Genomic DNA, 18,067 nt, shown 5'->3' on the forward strand with positions numbered 1-18,067 from the left:
AGACAGACGAGACTTCTGCGTTCCCCTGGAAAAAAACTTCCCAGTGCGCGCTGGTAAGCAGTCAGTGGTCCTCCCTCTTGTACCCTGTCCAGTAAGGCGAAGGGGCTGCGTTCCAGCAGACCACTTATCCGAGTCACAAGAGCACCATAAAATGTAGCACCCTGCTTGTGGTTAACGCTTAGCTGGAATGAAATATTCAACGCAGCAATAGAGAAATTAAAATAATAATTTATTTGTCAGACAAATAAATGAGAGACACAGTGGTATATGGTTACCAATGCTCTGCCTTCCCAGCCCTCATGGCCAGCACTTATATTCCCTCAGCCCAGTCCCCTTGCTCCTCCTTTGGCTGCCTCTGTCCAATCAGCCTGGTTGAATTTCCTATTGGCTGTTTGCTAGAACCAATCATAAAATATACACCCATTTCCTATTACCTTTTATGGGAGACAGAGAGCTATATTTTCTTCTATTTATAAATGGCAAACAAGTAGCCATTAACCTCTACAAGGCACCTTAATTACCAGATAAACTTTGGCCCCTTTTTCCCTATTCCCTACAAACCAGATGGTTTTTAATTTCATTTTAAACAGAGGCTCGGCAACCAGATGTCAGGAGTGCTCAATAGTGTCTCCTGCTTGGCAGGGATCTGGATTCAATGGCCCTTGTGGTCTCTTCCAACTCTAGGACTCTGTCTCTATGAAATAAGAATCTAACATCTAAATTTCATGCTTTCTAAATCCTTTGCATAATTACATTTAAGCCTATATATTTAATACATTAATATATATATATTTAGAAGAAAGGGAACTTAGTAAAAAAACAGTTTCCAAAAGCAACTTCCGAGAGAAGCCTCTTAGTTTACAGCCCCGCTTTTGCTGCTAAAACAGCTGCTGTTCTAAAAGCAACTTCTTCAATTTACCCTTTGGGCTTAAGTCTAAAATGGGAGGCATAATAATTGTTTTTGCAACTTGATTATTCTGTAATTTGTAAGGTCAGTGACCTCGCTTCTCAGCCTTTTTATGACCGCAATAAACCAGGGGCCCTCTTTAAGATGAGCACATCTGCCGATACACTCAGATGCTGCCTGGCATGAGAGATACAGATATTTTAAAATATATTTTAAGCTCATTTTAAGAATACAGGTGTCTGATCAAAATATAAGCCTTGATTAAAATGCAGACTATGAACAGATGCCTCACCATCATTATAGGCGCCACTCGAGCACCATCTGTATGGGCACCACTCAAGTGCTGTCTGTATCGGCACCGCGCATGCCCCGCCCCTCAACACCCAGCACCAGGTGCCGGAGAGCCTTCCTTCGCCACTGGCTGAGATTCCTGCATTGCAGGGAGTTGGACTAGATGATTCTTGGGGTCCCTTCCAACTCTACAATTCTATGATTCTATGCTCTACCGACTGAGCTATCCCTTCATCTAAGTTATTCTAGATAAGGAACCACGGCCCAGAGGCCAAATGTGCTGCCCCAGGCCTCTCTATTTACCTTTGGAGCACACCACAGACTGTGCCTCTCCCTGGTCTTCCACAAACTGCAGAACTGTGCCAGAAAGAGAGTTCCTGGGCTGGCTTTTGCCAACCAGCCTGGCCAAGCAAGCCGTTAAGATAACAACAGAAGGCCATTGAGGCAATGCAAGAGAACTTTCCCCTGCCCTGAGGTGTGAAGAGAGAAAGGGGTTTGAAGGGTTGCCAAGGAGATGGGGTGTGTTTTTCAAGCAAGGGGTTTCTGGGAGATAAAAGGAGAAGGAAGGGCAGTAATCTATCTTAGAGAGGGAGACGAAAGGTTCCCTGCAATGCTTTGGGTCATGCTGTAGGATCTGGACTCCTGCCATGCAGACTGAAGGTGTAAATAGGTGAATAAACCCTATGTCTTAAAGCACGACAGTCTCTGCCGTGTCTTCTGTTCTCCAAAGGGACACAGGCCCTTTGTGTGTTCCTGGGACCCCAGGGGCTATTGCCACCACTTGGCAGAGAGAGGGGCAGGCACCCAGCTTTTGTAAGAAGTGCGTTGCTTTCATTAGTTCTTGTGCATTGCTTTCATTAGTTCAGAATGTGATAAGTCAGTCCTGCCACATTCAGATCCTTCCTGCAGAGTGGAGTCCTGGACACGGCCCTGAGTCCTGCCCTGGCAGAACCACTGAGAGAGGGGCTGGAGTGGGGGCAGGCTCCGTTGAGTGTGGGAGCTGAATCACCATCTCAACACATGTGCAGGCTGGTGAGGAGACAAGGGCTGGAGTGTGGTGCTAACTTCACCCTTCTGTTTTCATCATGCCAGAAACAGCAACTGGCTTCTGGTCAACAGTTGTTCGACAGGGAGGTGCTGGTGCTTCTTCTTCTTTTGAGGTAAATCAGAGCAGCCTACGCACAAGCAGTTGCCCACGTTGCCATAGCTGCTGCCACAACTAGGGTCTCCCTGTTAAAACCTGTCATTTGTTGCAAACTGTTTTTAATGCCACATTTGTAAATTTTCAATGGCCCCAGGACATGGTGGTGAGCAGCTGGTTTTTTAAAAAAGGAAAAAATCAAAGCACTAGCAGCAAAGTTGTGTCTCTTGGCCAGTTTGGAAGGCAAACACTAGCCAGCAGAAGGGAGGAAGACACAGTGTATAGACTCCCACAGGAAGTTGTGGTGGCCACCAACTTGGATTGCTTGAAGACAAGCTTGGGCAAGTGCATGGAAGAGAAAGCTCTCAATAGCTATTAGCCACAAGGCAAATGCTTCCAAACAGCAGTTGCTAGAGCCATGGAAGGAGAATGTTGCTCTGGTGCTCAGATCCTGTTTGCAGGTCTCCCACAGGCTTCTGGCTGACCCATGTGAGAACACAATGCTGGACTAGGTGGGCCACTGGCTTGATCTAGCAGCACTCTTCTTAGGTTCTCAATGCATCCCCCTCTCAGACACCAGAACATTTACTTGAGGTCGGGTATCCTCTGCTGTCAGGATCTGCCTTGGCACCAAGGCTTAATGCGCTTAATGTGCTTGCTGCATTGACCTGCAGCTTCCTGGTACAACCAGGCAGTTCTTTAGCTGGGGAATACAATACTGTGGTGTTTCTTTCTCCTTGGCAGCAAGCGGTTGCTTCCTTTTTGTGGGAGGAAGGCTGTTCCCAAGGGGAGAGGGAGGGAGGGAGGGAGGGAGGGAGAAAATTGGAAATTCAGCTTTGCCTTGCTCGGTGGAATAAAGCGCTTCCTGTTTCTTTGGGGACATGACAAGCTGGGAGTGGGAAATCAGCAGCGGCTGCAGCATGCCAGGGGTGAGTACCAATCAATGTAGCAGCCAGCCATGCTTTGCCTCCACAGTCAAAGGGAGCAATGCTTCTCAGTGCCAGTTGCTGGGAACCACAGGAGGAGAGGCTGCAAGTATTGCGCTTGAATCCTGCTTCCAGGTTTCTCATGAACATCTGGTAGGCCACTCTGAGAATGGGATGCTAGACTTAGATGGGCCAGTGGCCTCTTCTTCTGCTCTTTCCTTTGGTCCTCCAAAAGTTGTTTGACTCCACATTCCATCAGTCCCAGGCTGCAGGCCCAAAGTTCAGTGCTGATGGGAGAAGGAGCCCAGCAACATCTAAAGCCACATCTTCCCCACCCCTGAAGAATACCTCTCAAATATGGTGCCACTTACAAGCCACAATAGGGCTGCATCCACAGCATGTATTTAAAGCACACACCCCCCTTAAAAAAAAGAATCTGGGGAACTGCAGTTTAAGGGTGGAGGGAAATGCAGCTCTGGATTATTTTTGGGGAGGTGGAGAGAGATGCTTTAAATGTTCTTTAAATGTATGCAGTCTAGAATCCCAGCTAAGGGCAAAGGTTGAGGGCTCCATCCAGCGAAATAAGCAGGAAGCCCCTGTCCCAGACGATCCCTTTGTGCGCCACAAGTTGAGGTCATTTAGAGGAAGTCGGCACATGCCTACAGGGCCAGATCTATGGAGGTGTGCAGCATTTTAAAATTTGGCAGTCAAATTGCACACCGAGGGAAGTTAAATTGGTGACCCTGCCTAAATTATGCTTGCTACCATCTCATAAACCAGAGGGGGGGCTGAGCAAGACTGAAGGCCATGGGCATTTGCATCCCCTCCCCCACGCCTAGCAAAACCAGAATGAATTGTGCAAATCTTAGGAATCTTGAAGGAAATCCACTCTGCTTACATAGCCCAAATGGTTTCAAGAATCCCTTTTTGCTGTTTTAAAAGGTAGAAGCTGAAATTCTCAGGAAGATGGATCCTGTGCTATTGCTACTTAGACAGAAGCATTCACACAAACATCAGAAGCCTGGGCTGACCACCAGAAGTTGCTGGATCCCAGCTCCCTTCATCCCTCACCCAGGGCCAGAACAACCTGTCACAAACAGCCCTCGTTTGGATGTTCACCATGCTTTTAGTTTCTGTTGCAAGCTGCCTTGAATTACCCCTTAAAAAAAAGAATGGCATTTGTCAGAACTTGGAGCAAACACTCCCCAGTTGTGCCAAAAGCACCAAAATGGAAGTATGGCCTAGTAGCTCAATACACCCAAAATTCATTTATTTGCATCACCTGCTCAGAATTCTAAAATATTTTATTGCTCAGAAAAGTAGAAAGCGGCTTGGAAAGCACTAAAGATCAAGCAGCGTCATCATCACAGAACAGTGCTTTTTGGATGGCAGCCCAGATAATAAAACTGGAAGATGAGCTGTGCACCCACCCACAGAGGCTTCCAGTATGTTTCAAGAGACTATTCTCGTCAAAAGCATGCATCAGTAGAGAAGCCATCAGCTGGGGTTGTTATGGATACGGACATCAAGGCCAATCTGAACAATAGGCCAAATGTTGTTTATTTATTGCAGCGTTAAATCAGATTTCACTTGTCAAAGACTTTTCCAAGAAAGAAACAATCGCTAACGGGGGTGGGGTGGGGGGTATATTCCACACATGCTTTTGAGGAATAGGTGGGGAACCTGATATTGCGACTCCAGAGGATGCTATGCATCTTTCTCCTAATAGGCTCCTTTGATCTTTCAGCATATGAAAGGGAAGCGTGCACCTCGTGGTACCATCTGACATAGAAACACAGAAGGCAGCTGCTTTATACCAAGTCAGCTCATTGGTGCACCTGGCTCAGTGCTGACCTTCTGCTGCCTGGGAGTTGCTCTCTGGGGTTTCATGGAAGGTTGTCTCCAGAGATGGCAAGGATTGAACATGGGACCTTCTGGGTGCAAAGCAGGGCCTCTGCCGCTGCAAATCAAGATTCATAACCAGGATAAAAATGTTTTCAAATAAATAAAATTGAAGAACGAACTCTTTGTTCTGCACCAAGGCAAACCAATACTTAGTCAAAATAATGATTTCATTTGCAAATTAATTAGTTAACTACCTCTGCTTATGCTTCTACGAATAAGTGGGAAGAGAAAGAGTTGCAGAGCAATCGCCCCTGGATCTGCATTCAGGTGGTGCTCCTTAGCATTCCCAAGGGTTCTAGAGCCAGGTGAATAAAGGTGTAGCCAAGGATACAAGTGACATGGGTGATGCTATGGCTCATAGGAGGCTATGCATTCTCCATCTTGGCTGATCTACTTAGCTTGGAGAAGTACTAGCAAACTTTTCAGCCTGTTTGAGGGTCCACCACACCAAATGTTTTGCCGCCACTTGTCTACAAGGGGGGGGGGGCAGAACCTGTAGCCCTGCATGGTAATTTTATTCTTTTTTATTTAGCTCCATACATGACACAGCATTGTTTCTTAGTTCCCTATAATGGTGAAATCCAGATTAGACTACTGAAATGTGCTTTAAAGACAGTTTGCAAAATGCAGCCACTTCGCTTCTGGCTGGAATAAGGATAGCTGAGCATATTACACCAATATTCTATATTGTATGAGTTCCAGTGGTTGCCCGTCTACTTCCAGACCCAATTTCAAGTGGTTACCCTTTAAACCCAAAATGGTTTTAAAAAGCCACCTTCAACTGTGTAAGCCAATCTCTGACTATTGAGATGCCCATCAGGCACACATGCCGGGACTTTTTCAGCCATGGCCTGATTGTGGAATATGATCCCCCCCCACACACACATATGGTCTGATATATGTTGTGCCTTTGCTGTTAGAACCATTGCATTTCTCAAAACATTTTTTTAAAAACCTAAGCTTCATTCTTCCCACTATCTGTCTCATTTATGAATTGCTTCTCATGAAACATCCCGAAGTGATTTGCAGAACTGTATCATTTATTTTAAAAAACAGTTGCACATTTTATATATAAAAATAAAAAAATTCCTTCCAGTAGCACCTTAAAGACCAACTAAGTTAGTTCTTGGTATGAGCTTTCATGTGCATGCACACTTCTTCAGATATCTTCTTCTTCAGAAATCTTCAGATTTCGTGCATGCACACGAAAGCTCATACCAAGAACTAACTTAGTTGGTCTTTAAGGTGCTACTGGAAGGAATTTTTTTATTTTGACTATGGCAGACCAACATGGCTACCTATCTGTAACATTTTATATATGTTATTATTCTGCAAATCGCTTTGGGGGAATTTCACAGGAAACAATTTATAAATGATAGAAAACAGGGGAGGAATAAAGCCTAGTTTTTCACAAGTGGGATACAGCTTCAGAGCCACACACCCCACAAACTGAATCAGAGCCTCCAGAGTGGGGTGCTTTCTCCAGGCATCAACCTGGGATCTGAACTGAATCTTGTGGTTGTTGTCCCCAATGGAGTAGCTGTGGCACTCCAGTTGCTGTAGACCAGGCTTCCTCAAATTCGGCCCTCCAGATGTTTTGAGACTACAATTCCCATCATCCCTGACCAGTGGTCCTGCTAGCTTGGGATCATGGGAGTTGTAGGCCAAAAACATCTGGAGGGGCGAGGTTGAGGAAGCCTGCTGTAGACCCGCTGCTCCCGCTATCTTGACCACTGACTGCACAGCTGGTGGGAGTTGGGATCTAGGGACTCCTGGAAAGCCACTGCTTCCTCGCCCCTAATGTGTGGGGTGGTGCATGCCACAATACAAGGAGAAAATTTGGGTAGCCACTATGAGGACAGATGATGGACTAAAAGCACCACTGGTTTGATCTATCAGGCTCTTCCGATGTCCTTAGCTACTATCCTTGAAGGATTCATAGAATCATAGAATCATAGAATCATAGAGTTGGAAGAGACCACAAGGGCCATCGAGTCCAACCCCCTGCCAAGCAGGATACACCATCAGAGCACTCCTGACATATGGTTGTCAAGCCTCTGCTTAAAGACCTCCAAAGTAGGAGACTCCACCACACTCTTTGGCAGCAAATTCCACTGTCGAACAGCTCTTACTGTCAGGAAGTTCTTCCTAATGTTTAGGTGGAATCTTCTTTCTTGTAGTTTGGATCCATTGCTCCGTGTCCGCTTCTCTGGAGCAGCAGGAAACAACCTTTCTCCCTCCTCTATGTGACATCCTTTTATATATTTGAACATGGCTATCATATCAACCCTTAACCTCCTCTTCTCCAGGCTAAACATGCCCAGCTCCCTTAGCCGTTCCTCATAAGGCATCGTTTCCAGGCCTTTGACCATTTTGGTTGCCCTCCTCTGGACACGTTCCAGTTTGTCAGTGTCCTTCTTGAATTGTGGTGCCCAGAACTGGACACAGTACTCCAGGTGAGGTCTGACCAGAGCAGAATACAGTGGCACTATTACTTCCCTTGATCTAGATGCTATACTCCTATTGATGCAGCCCAGAATTGCATTGGCTTTTTTAGCTGACGCGTCACACTGTTGGCTCATGTCAAGTTTGTGGTCAACCAAGACTCCTAGATCCTTTTCACATGTACTGCTCTCAAGCCAGGTGTCACCCATCTTGTATTTGTGCCTCTCATTTTTTTTGCCCAAGTGCAATACTTTACATTTCTCCCTGTTAAAATTCATCTTGTTTGTTTTGGCCCAGTTTTCTAATCTGTCAAGGTCGTTTTGAAGTGTGATCCTGTCCTCTGGGGTGTTAGCCACCCCTCCCAGTTTGGTGTCATCTGCAAATTTGATTGGGAGCAGGGAGCTGAGAAAGGGGGCACCACTGCACACAGCAGGGCAAGAGCAACCTAATGGCTGCTGCCAAGAATGAGATCTGCAAACCTAAACAGAAAGTAGGCGGGCATACCAGAGGAAGAGCAAATTCTAATTCAGACAATTGGCATTAATCAAGAGGCACTCCTAGACCAACATATGCTAATGGGCTGCAATCAGTCAGATGCCGAAAGGACTGGACTTGGCTCTTTGAAGGTATCTGAATGTTTTCTTTGAAGTTTGAGAATCCTTACAACAACTGGGAAAGGAAGAGGGAGGGCAACGTGCTTTGTGGTTTATTGTTTATGGTTTATGTGCTTTATGGTTTTCAGATGGTATCCTTTCCCCCTGTCCTCCCCTGCATAATGAAAAAGACGTGTGTAGCTGCTGCTATGTTATTTTGTTTGTTACTTAGGAAAAAAGGCAGGAAGCTTTTAAGTTATGCTCAGGAAGGAATTTAACAAGGTTTTACTATGCCCTCCCCCCTCGACTGAGGCTGAATGGACTTTATTTAAAATTATTCCTGGACTGCCATTGGAGGAATGCAGTGGGGGGGGGGGAGAATGAACTGCTGCCAGGCACATGTGGTAAAGAGGCTGAATTTGAGAAAAGATATTGCTTTTAACTGTGTGCTGAGGAAGAAATCCACAATAGAATATAAATGGCGGAGTTTGGATATGCACTCTGAGCTATTTATGGCTGCAGCTCATACGCTAGTCTGTAAACAGCAGAAGGAATGGAATGAGACCTTACACCATCCAGATAAACACTGCAAAAGTGTTAACTCTCTCAGCACACCAGGTCCGCAATAATGTAGTACAGTCATAGCTTGGGTTAAAGTCGCTTCAGGTTGAGCGTTTTCAGATTATGCTCTGCGGTGACCTGGAAGTAATGGAACGCGTTACTTCCGGGTTTCACCACTCGCGCATGTGCAGACGCTCAAAATGATGTCACGCGCATGCGCAGAAGTGGCAAATCGTGACCCGCACAGACACGGGTTGCGTTCTGCTCTGGATGCAAATGGGGCTCCGGAACAGATCCCGTTCGCATCCAGAGGTACCACTGTAAATGAAGGACTATACCTGTGAAATAGATTGTTTATTTATAAGATGTAACAGAGGTGCTGTTTGCAAGGTGAAAAAAGAGGCCAGAAGGAAGAATGGTTTAACGGCAAGTGAAGGATGTCAACTGGACTCTAAATAAGAAATAAGACTCTAAATAAGAAATGATGCGACTATGCAAGGAAATGATGATCATATGTTTGGAACAGGAGCGGGAAACCTGATTTTAAGAAATTATATTAAATTAATTTGGTTTGATTTGATTTGTAATAATTTGGAAAATTCTCTTTCCCTCTACTTCATCCTTCATCAGCTCCAGAAGATCCGGTGTCAACAGCTGCTTAGGCTACTTCCTGCAGCTGCACTCAGCACCACGCATGAAACAGCTGCAACTTTAAACATTGCGTGTACAGGGTCAGAGAAGCCCCCTCCCCAGCAGAGCACGCTTCCAGAACAGCTGGGTATGCAAGAAATGACTGTGTGAGTTGGCGGGGGGGGGGGAGAGGGGACAGCATTCAAGTTTAAATTGGAAGAACAGAGCAGAGCAACGGCTGAAGTCCTGAAGCCTGTGATAACCTTGCCAAGTGAAGGAGAAAGATGTTCTAGCCTACGTTCTGTGAGCACACATCTTAAAGGGGTTAGGGTCAAGACAGGGAGCAGTCCACTGGTGGACAATGCATGTGTCCAGTGGGCCACCTCCTGTTCACTGGGGTTCTTAGAAAGGCTGCTAGACTAGAATAATCTTGCCCTGATCCTGCAGGGCACTTGCACCCTCGAGTGAAAAGTGAAGAAGCCACCCCTGGCAAAACAAAACAGCTCAGTTACACCCTTGAAGATGGGGCAGGGGAGCTGCAGCCTCTCAGGTGTTGCTGGGCTGCAGCTGGTCCACCATCTCTGACACCTGGCTGGAGATGAGGGAAGATAACAGCCTAACAACATCACCAAATGGCTGTCAGCTCTGCTGTCTGAGATCCCAATTATGCATACTCTTGCTTTTAAATTTAGCATACATATACAATGGAAATTTCTAAGGAAGCCAGAAACCCACCACACAGCTCCCTTACAAAGGATTAAAAAATGCACAACCAATAAGTGATCACTGAAGTCTTGCATTTGCCAATGAGATAACAAGGCAGCCTTTGACACTGGTCTCCACTACAAAAGGTTCTCTTGGAATCCAGTTTGACATTTCTTCAGCCAGGCGATGACCCTCCCTACAGTTTCTCCAGGCTTTTTAGATCTAATTTTGGTCCTGTTACTGTCATGTCAAGAAGCCTTATAAACCAAACATATATACAAAAATACCAGTAAATCCATAAAGCAGATATTGCTACTGAATCCTCACCGCAAATAATTCAAATCTAATTTCTGCGACTGATCGTTAACTGACTTTCAAGATCACCTTGCCTTTTAATTCTCATGATTATTATGACAATTTGAATTGCACTCTCTGCAATTGCTTTCCATCTGTAAGCCACCTTGGAAAATTTTGGGGAACAGCGGGATTAAAATATCTGTAGCAAACAATAAAATGGGGGGAAATGCAATATACAAAGCAGCACTGGCCTGCCTTCAAACCTTCAGAATTCTGCCAGTTGAGCCACACTTAAAAAAAGGAACGTAGAAGCACAGAGACAAACTTTTAGAGTAGGGGGCTGTAAACACAGAGCATGGCTATGCTTTGTCTTGTCATTGTTCTTGGTCTGCCTCCTCACTGATAAACCTAGAGCAGTTACACAAGCAGACACAGAACTTTGGATTCACATACTTTATTTAATGCTTATATCATGCCAGCAGTGGTATTCAGGTTTCCTGGGACCACCATTGAGAATTACAGGTCCAGCAAATCCATTTTGGCATTGCCCTTATAAAATGCAAGAAGATGCACCCACCTCAATGGGCAAGGGAGGGAGTATTTGTGGTTTTCCCCCCCTTTCTTTCTTTTTATTTTCCTCCGGCCACCTCCGCTTCTGCATCGGCCGCCGCCTCAGCCTCCCCTCGCTGGGAGAAGCCGAAGCCCCCTCGACCGCCCAGCCCGCAGCAGTTCCTTAAGGAGCCATTCTCCAGCTTCGCGGACCCCTGCGCCCCCAGCCCGGCCCTCGCTGCGCTCCCTCTGCTCACATTGGAAAGAGGCGCCTCCGGGACTTCCCCTCCTCTCCTTGCCCCGTCCCAGGTGCGCTGCCTCCAGGGACTGCCCCAGGGAGGGAGTATTTGCAGTGCAGAGTGCCTTCAGGCAACTTGTCATGAATGGACAGCAGGGAACGGGTCTCCACTATCCCAGATGTCAAAAGCAGGAGTGCCAAGAGGCTTAGAGAACAGAAGAGCCTGCGGGACCAGGCCACTGGGTCCATCTGGCCCAGAATCCTGTTCCCATAGTGGCCCACCAGATGGAAAACCCACAAGCAGGATCTGAGTGAAGCAACACTCTCCTCTCTAACAACTGGCATTCAGAAGCATGCTGCCTCTAACGGTGGAGGCAGAACATGTCTATCAGGGTTAGTAGCCAATTTTATCCCCATGCTTTTGTCTGGTCATTTTAAAGCCAGCAAAGTCTGTGGCTACCGCTGCCTCTTGTGGGAGTGATTTCCATAGTTTTAACTCGCCACCTCTTAATGAAGCATGGCTCTTTCCTTTTTGAGAAGAGCCATTCAGGATGACATTAAATGTTCTGGGAATACTGCAACCCTAGCAAAAAGAGTTTTGGCTGCCCCTGCAGATACACTTGTGCTGGGCTCTCCCAGAGAACTGCTTACGAAGTAGATCTATTTGCTTTCTGCAGACTTTTTGGCCTTCTGTGCAAAATCCTGCCAATGCCTTGCTTCTGAGAAATCCACCCTGCTGCTGAACCTTGAGAGCAATCCAAACCTAGTGCTCAGAAATGCTGCATTCCTGCAACCTGCAAACATTATGCAATGAGAAAATGGGCATTGCTGATGCTCAATCTGGTAGACATAGATTTCCAATCTTTGGAAAAACTTAAGTCACCACTTTCATCCCTCAGAAGAGAGCAGGCTTTCAAACACATATTTGCACCCATACGAACCACTTTATTTAATGAAAAAAGGAGGTTCTCAGAAACCTCAGTTATGTAACCAATGCTTTTTCAATAGCAGTGCTTTTTCTCTGCTGCTGCAGAAGTCTATTAATTTGTTAATTTTAATGTTATTACTTCTTGTCTCACCTTTCCTCCAAGACCAGGATCCTCTCAAACCTTTTATCCTCACAACCCTGTGAGGTAGGCTGGGGTTAGGCAGGTAATACCCCCTCAGGTATTATTGGACTACTATACCCATCAATCATGACAATTAACTCTGCTGGCTGGGGCTGATTGGTGTTGGTAGCCCAACAACAGCCTCTGGAGAGCATCCCACTGGCTGCCTCCACATGCAGCTGCTGGGTGACCTTGGGCCAGTCACACTTCTTTGAAGTCTCTCAGCCCCACTCACCTCACAGAGTGTTTGTTGTGGGGGAGGAAGGGAAAGGAGAATGTTAGCCGCTTTGAGACTCCTGAAGGGGAGTGAAAGGCGGGATATCAAATCCAAACTCTTCTTCCTCTTCTTCTTCTGCCTCTGGATGAGCCTAGAGATTGGCCCAAGGTCCCCTAGAGAGCTACGTGCTGCATCAGATCTAAACCCAAGTCTGCCTTGTCCAACTCTGCAAACCACATTCCTTCACTACACTGCCCATAGGAACTCAGGAAGCTGCCATGTACCAGTCAAATATCTCAAGGGCTGTCCCATGGAGGATGGAGCAAGCTTCTTTTCTCCTGCTCCAGAGGGTAGGACATGAACCAGTGGCTTCAAGTTACAAGGAGGGAGATTCCAACTAAACATCAGAAAGAACTTTAAGAGCTGTTCGACTGTGGGATGGAAAGGTGGAGGACTCTTCTTCTTTGGAGGTTTTAAAGCAGAGGTTGGATGGCCACCTGTCATGGATGTTTTAGGCATTATACCTGTATTGTAGAGGGTTGGGAGAGATGACCCTTGGGGTCCCTTCCAACAGGATCCATCTAGCTGTTTTGACCGCACTGGCTGGCAGTGGCTCTCCAGTGTTGCAGATGGGGCTCCCTCCTAGCCCACAACCTGGAGGTGCCCCCCGCCACTGAACTCTAGCCTTTCCACTTGAGAGCCCTGTGTGTGCCTCAAAGCCACAGCTGACAAACCTCTTCCAAGCATGCCCCAGAGATTCTGCTCCACCTTGTGGGGTGATTTATTAAGCTCAGCCAAACCGGCTTTCTGCAAATAACTTTTCAGCCCCAGTGTCCACCCCACCCCCTTGCAGACACAGAATTCACAATGGGCTCAGCCTGGGCTTCCCAGGGGAGCTGCTGGAAAAGTAGGTCAAGCATTGCTCTCCCCCCCAAAATTTGGAAGCTTACAAAACTGGCTTCCCAGCAGGTTGTGCTACCCACACACAAAGATACATACAGACGTTTCCTGGCAACAGGGAAGTGGGAGAAGGGAGAGAAGGTTAATGAGCCCTTTAAAACAATTAAAAATTAAAAAAACCACCCAACTAATTGCCGTTAAAGATTTTATTGAACAAAAGAAACAGGGTAGTCTGAATTCTCTGAGCTAAAGCAGCTCTCTGTAAAAGCTGCATTTTGTGCTAAACAACCGTATTAACTGAGATTTTATACAGAGGTGTAAGAAGCAAGTTCTCTTAACCAACAAAAAGGTATTTGGAGGGGGGTTGTGAAGGGAGGAGGAAGGAGGAGGGGAAAGTAGGGAACCATTTGCTCAAAATTTTAGTGGCTTCAAATTAAGAGATTCTAGCCCTTGTTTACCCCAAAATCTAGTACAGGCACCCCACTGGGTTGCGCAATTGAACCAAACCCCCGCCCTCCAATGTATGAATTGCTCAGGCTCCCATGATGAATCAGAGCTTTTATTTCGGGGCAGAGGAAAGGAAAGGAGAAAGAGAACAGAAAGTAAAAACACAATTACAAATCTCCAGCACATTTCACTTTGCATGTGGAGGTTCAGAAAGGAAAAGAAAAAGAAAACCCCTTAATATGTTATTTAGAAAAACAACAACCCTGGTTTATAGATTCAGGGTCTGCTTATTGTATATCTATTAATGGTCTCAAAAAGGCTGTGTTTCTCTTGTCTGCCATATCCTCTGAAAAGCACCTCCAGTGTCAGGTCAGTAAACAGGTCTGAAATACTCCATTAGAAGAGGGAGGTAGCTGAGGCCAGATAGCTGCTAAAAGTTGTGTGCATCAGGGGCTCCCCGTCTCTCCAGAGGTGCAGCGAGGAAAGATGGTCCTCCAGCAACAGGGCTTAGCAAACAAGGTTCCCCATTCATTGCACACACACACCCCGCCCCCCACTGGCTCAACTTACACGGCTTCTTGATCTATGTGACCCGTGCACCCAGTACAGAACATCTATGCGCCTGGTGCAAAGGTTTTTCTTTTCCTAAGACAATACCTCATTTTTTTAAGCGTTTGGCTCAAAAAACAAAATGAAACAATAAAACCTCACTTTGCTTGGCACTTGGCTGTCCACTTGATAAAACTTTCTAGACCAAACCCCACAAGTGACGCCCATCTTCTTGTTACATCCCACCCCCAACTGTGTTACTGTGCCAGCTGCTTCAGGGTAAGCCTTGTAAGATACTACTGAAGACAAATAGGCGAATCCCTGATGCAGTGCAGTGGTATTGGAGCGACAACATGGTAAGTCCAGCGATGCCACGTCTCAAGGGGCCGAAAGAGGTGATTCTCTAGATGGTGAGCCTGTATTATCCTCGGGAGGGAAAACTGTCAGAGTGCAAGCACGGATGCCCCCAAGGGATTCTGGGAGGTCAAAGACTTTGTGCCACTCATCCTTTTCTGGGTCATACTTCTGGACTATTTCCACCATACAACGGTTATTCCACGAATATCCTCCCACAACGTATATTTTATTTTCGAACACAGCCACCCCGACATCACTCTGACCACGCAGCATAGCAGCGATTGGTGTCCACTGGTCTAGGCTTGGCGAGTAATATTCACAGCTTAGAACATCATCGTAATCACTGGTTCCTCTAAAATGGTTTCCACCAATGACGTAAAGCTTGTCACCGACAGTACACATGCAGTGAAGGCCCCTAACTGTGGTCATCGGAGCCTTCTGAATCCATTTGTCTGTGTCAGGGTCAAAGCACATTAGTTCCTTCTGGAAAGTGTCATGGGTGATGCCTCCTAGGACAGGGGAGAAAAAGCAAACACCTCATGTAAGAGGAATGCTAATGAGATCAACAGTTAGAAGAACAGAAACCTGCCTTACACAGTCAGACAACTGGTCCATCTTGCTCAATATTGTCCACACTGACTGGTAGCAGCTATTCCCAGTCTTTCAGGGGATAATAAATAAATAAATAAATAAATAAATAAATAAATAAATAAATAAATAAATACCCCGCTCATCTGGCTGGGTTTCCCCAGCCACTCTGGGTGGCATCCAACCGAATATTAAAAACACAATACAGCACTAAACATTAAAAACTTCCCTAAACAGGGCTGCCTTCAGATGTCTTCTAAAAGTCAGACAGTTGTTTTTCTCTTTGACATCTGGTAGGAGGGCGTTCCACAGGGCAGGCACCAATACCGAGAAGGCCCTCTGCCTGGTTCCCTGTAACCTCACTTCTCGCAGGGAGGGAACCACCAAAAGGCCCTCGGTGCTCAATCTGAGTGTCTGGGCAGAACGATGAAGGTGGAGACGCTCCTTCAGGTATACTGGACTGAGGCCGTTTAGGGCTTTAAAGGTCAACACCAACACTTTGAATTCTGCTTGGAAACGTACTAGGAGCCAATGCATATCTTTCAGAACCGGTGTTATATGGTCTCGACGGTCACTCCCAGTCACTAGTCTAGCTGCCGCATTCTGGATTAGTTGTAGTTTCTGAGACACCTTCAAAAGTACCCCCACATAAAGCGCACTGCGGTAGTCCAAGTGAGAGATAACTAGAGCATGCACCACTCTGGCAAGACAGTCTGCGAGCAGGTAGAGTCTCATCCTGCATACCAGACGGAGCTGGTAAACAGCTGCCCTGGACACAGAATTGACATGCGCCTCCATGGGCAGCTGTGAGTCCAGAATGACTCCCAGGCTGCGCACCTGGTTCTTTAGGGGCACAGTTACCCCATTCAGGACCATGGAGGGGCATGGGGGACTTCAATTACCCGGATATTTGTTGGATGTCAAACTCAGCCAAGAGCATAAGGTCAAACAGATTCCTCACTGGCCTTGCAGACAACTTCATTGTCCAGAAAGTGGGAGAAGCAACAAGAGGAACAGCCATTTTAGATCTGGTCCTAACCAATGTTGATGACCTGGTTAGTGGGGTAGAAGTCAGACTAACCTGATCTCATTTTTTGACAGAATTACAAGCCTGGTAGATGCAGGGAACTCAGTGGGTATAGCCTACCTTGATTTCAGTAAGGCATTTGACAAGGTGCCCCATGATATTCTTGTAAAGAAGCTGGTAAAATGCGGTCTTGACTATGCTACCACTCAGTGGATTTGTAACTGGCTGACTGACCGAACCCAAAGGGTGCTCATCAATGGTTCCTCTTCATCCTGGAGAAGAGTAACTAGTGGGGTGCCACAGGGTTCTGTCTTGGGCCCGGTCTTATTCAACATCTTTATCAACGACTTGGATGATGGACTCAAGGGCATCCTGATCAAATTTGCAGATGACACCAAACTGGGAGGGGTGGCTAACACCTCAGAGAACAGGATCACACTTCAAAACGACCTTGACAGATTAGAGAACTGGGCCAAAACAAACAAGATGAACTTTAACAGGGAGAAATGTAAAGTATTGCACTTGGGCAAAAAAAATGAGAGGCACAAATACAAGATGGGGGACACCTGGCTTGAGAGCAGTACATGTGAAAAGGATCTAGGAGTCTTGGTTGACCACAAACTTGACATGAGCCAACAGTGTGACGCGGCAGCTAAAAAAGCCAATGCAATTCTGGGCTGCATCAATAGGAGTATAGCATCTAGATCAAGGGAAGTAATAGTGCCACTGTATTCTGCTCTGGTCAGACCTCACCTGGAGTACTGTGTCCAGTTCTGGGCACCACAATTCAAGAAGGACACTGACAAACTGGAACGTGTCCAGAGGAGGGCAACCAAAATGGTCAAAGGCCTGGAAACGATGCCTTATGAGGAACGGCTAAGGGAGCTGGGCATGTTTAGCCTGGAGAAGAGGAGGTTAAGGGGTGATATGATAGCCATGTTCAAATATATAAAAGGATGTCACATAGAGGAGGGAGAAAGGTTGTTTTCTGCTGCTCCAGAGAAGCGGACACGGAGCAATGGATCCAAACTACAAGAAAGAAGATTCCACCTAAACATTAGGAAGAACTTCCTGACAGTAAGAGCTGTTTGACAGTGGAATTTGCTGCCAAGGAGTGTGGTGGAGTCTCCTTCTTTGGAGGTCTTTAAGCAGAGGCTTGACAACCATATGTCAGGAGTGCTCTGATGGTGTTTCCTGCTTGGCAGGAGGTTGGACTCGATGGCCCTTGTGGTCTCTTCCAACTCTATGATTCTATGATTCTATGTTTGAATAGGTGAGATCATATGGACACTAAAGGCAGTGATTTGGAATGTCCTCCTCATGGAGATCTGCTGGGCCCCTTCTACTTTAACCTTCAGGCATTTTACAGAGTTTTATTTACAGGCAATGACCGATTAATTCATGACTGAATGATGTGTGATCGCGTATATGCGCACATCACTGAACCTGGAAGTGACCAAAATGTCATTAAACATATCACCAAAACAGCAGAACGGGGCAGGGATGTGTTTATGTATGCTTTGCTGATGCAAAGAGGGGCCAGGAACAGAACCCCCCATGAAACGGATGCCAACTGTATTTATTTCTGCGTGCTTTAAAAATGTTTAGCATTTCGTGGCAGATGAAGGTGATCGACTACATGGAATTGGCAGAAATGACTGGCAGAATCTGAGACCAGGGAGAAG

The 18,067-nt window shown here is 46.3% G+C and overlaps 1 protein-coding gene across 8 annotated transcripts in view; it reads right to left on the reverse strand.

The window, feature by feature from the left end:
* Window positions 1-13,605: 13,605 nt before the first annotated feature.
* Window positions 13,606-18,067, reverse strand: part of KLHL13 (kelch like family member 13) — an 82,837-nt gene continuing 78,375 nt past the window's right edge. For all 8 annotated transcript variants that reach the window (XM_081180453.1, XM_081180451.1, XM_081180448.1 and 5 more), the window contains one exon: window positions 13,606-15,276. In XM_081180453.1, the coding sequence (XP_081036579.1) occupies window positions 14,789-15,276 (488 nt within the window). In that variant the 3' untranslated portion in view covers window positions 13,606-14,788. The remainder of the gene's footprint in view (window positions 15,277-18,067) is intronic.

The sequence above is a fragment of the Podarcis bocagei genome (assembly GCF_964188305.1).
Source record: "Podarcis bocagei genome assembly, chromosome: Z".
In the NCBI taxonomy this organism is placed as follows: Eukaryota; Metazoa; Chordata; class Lepidosauria; order Squamata; family Lacertidae; genus Podarcis; species Podarcis bocagei.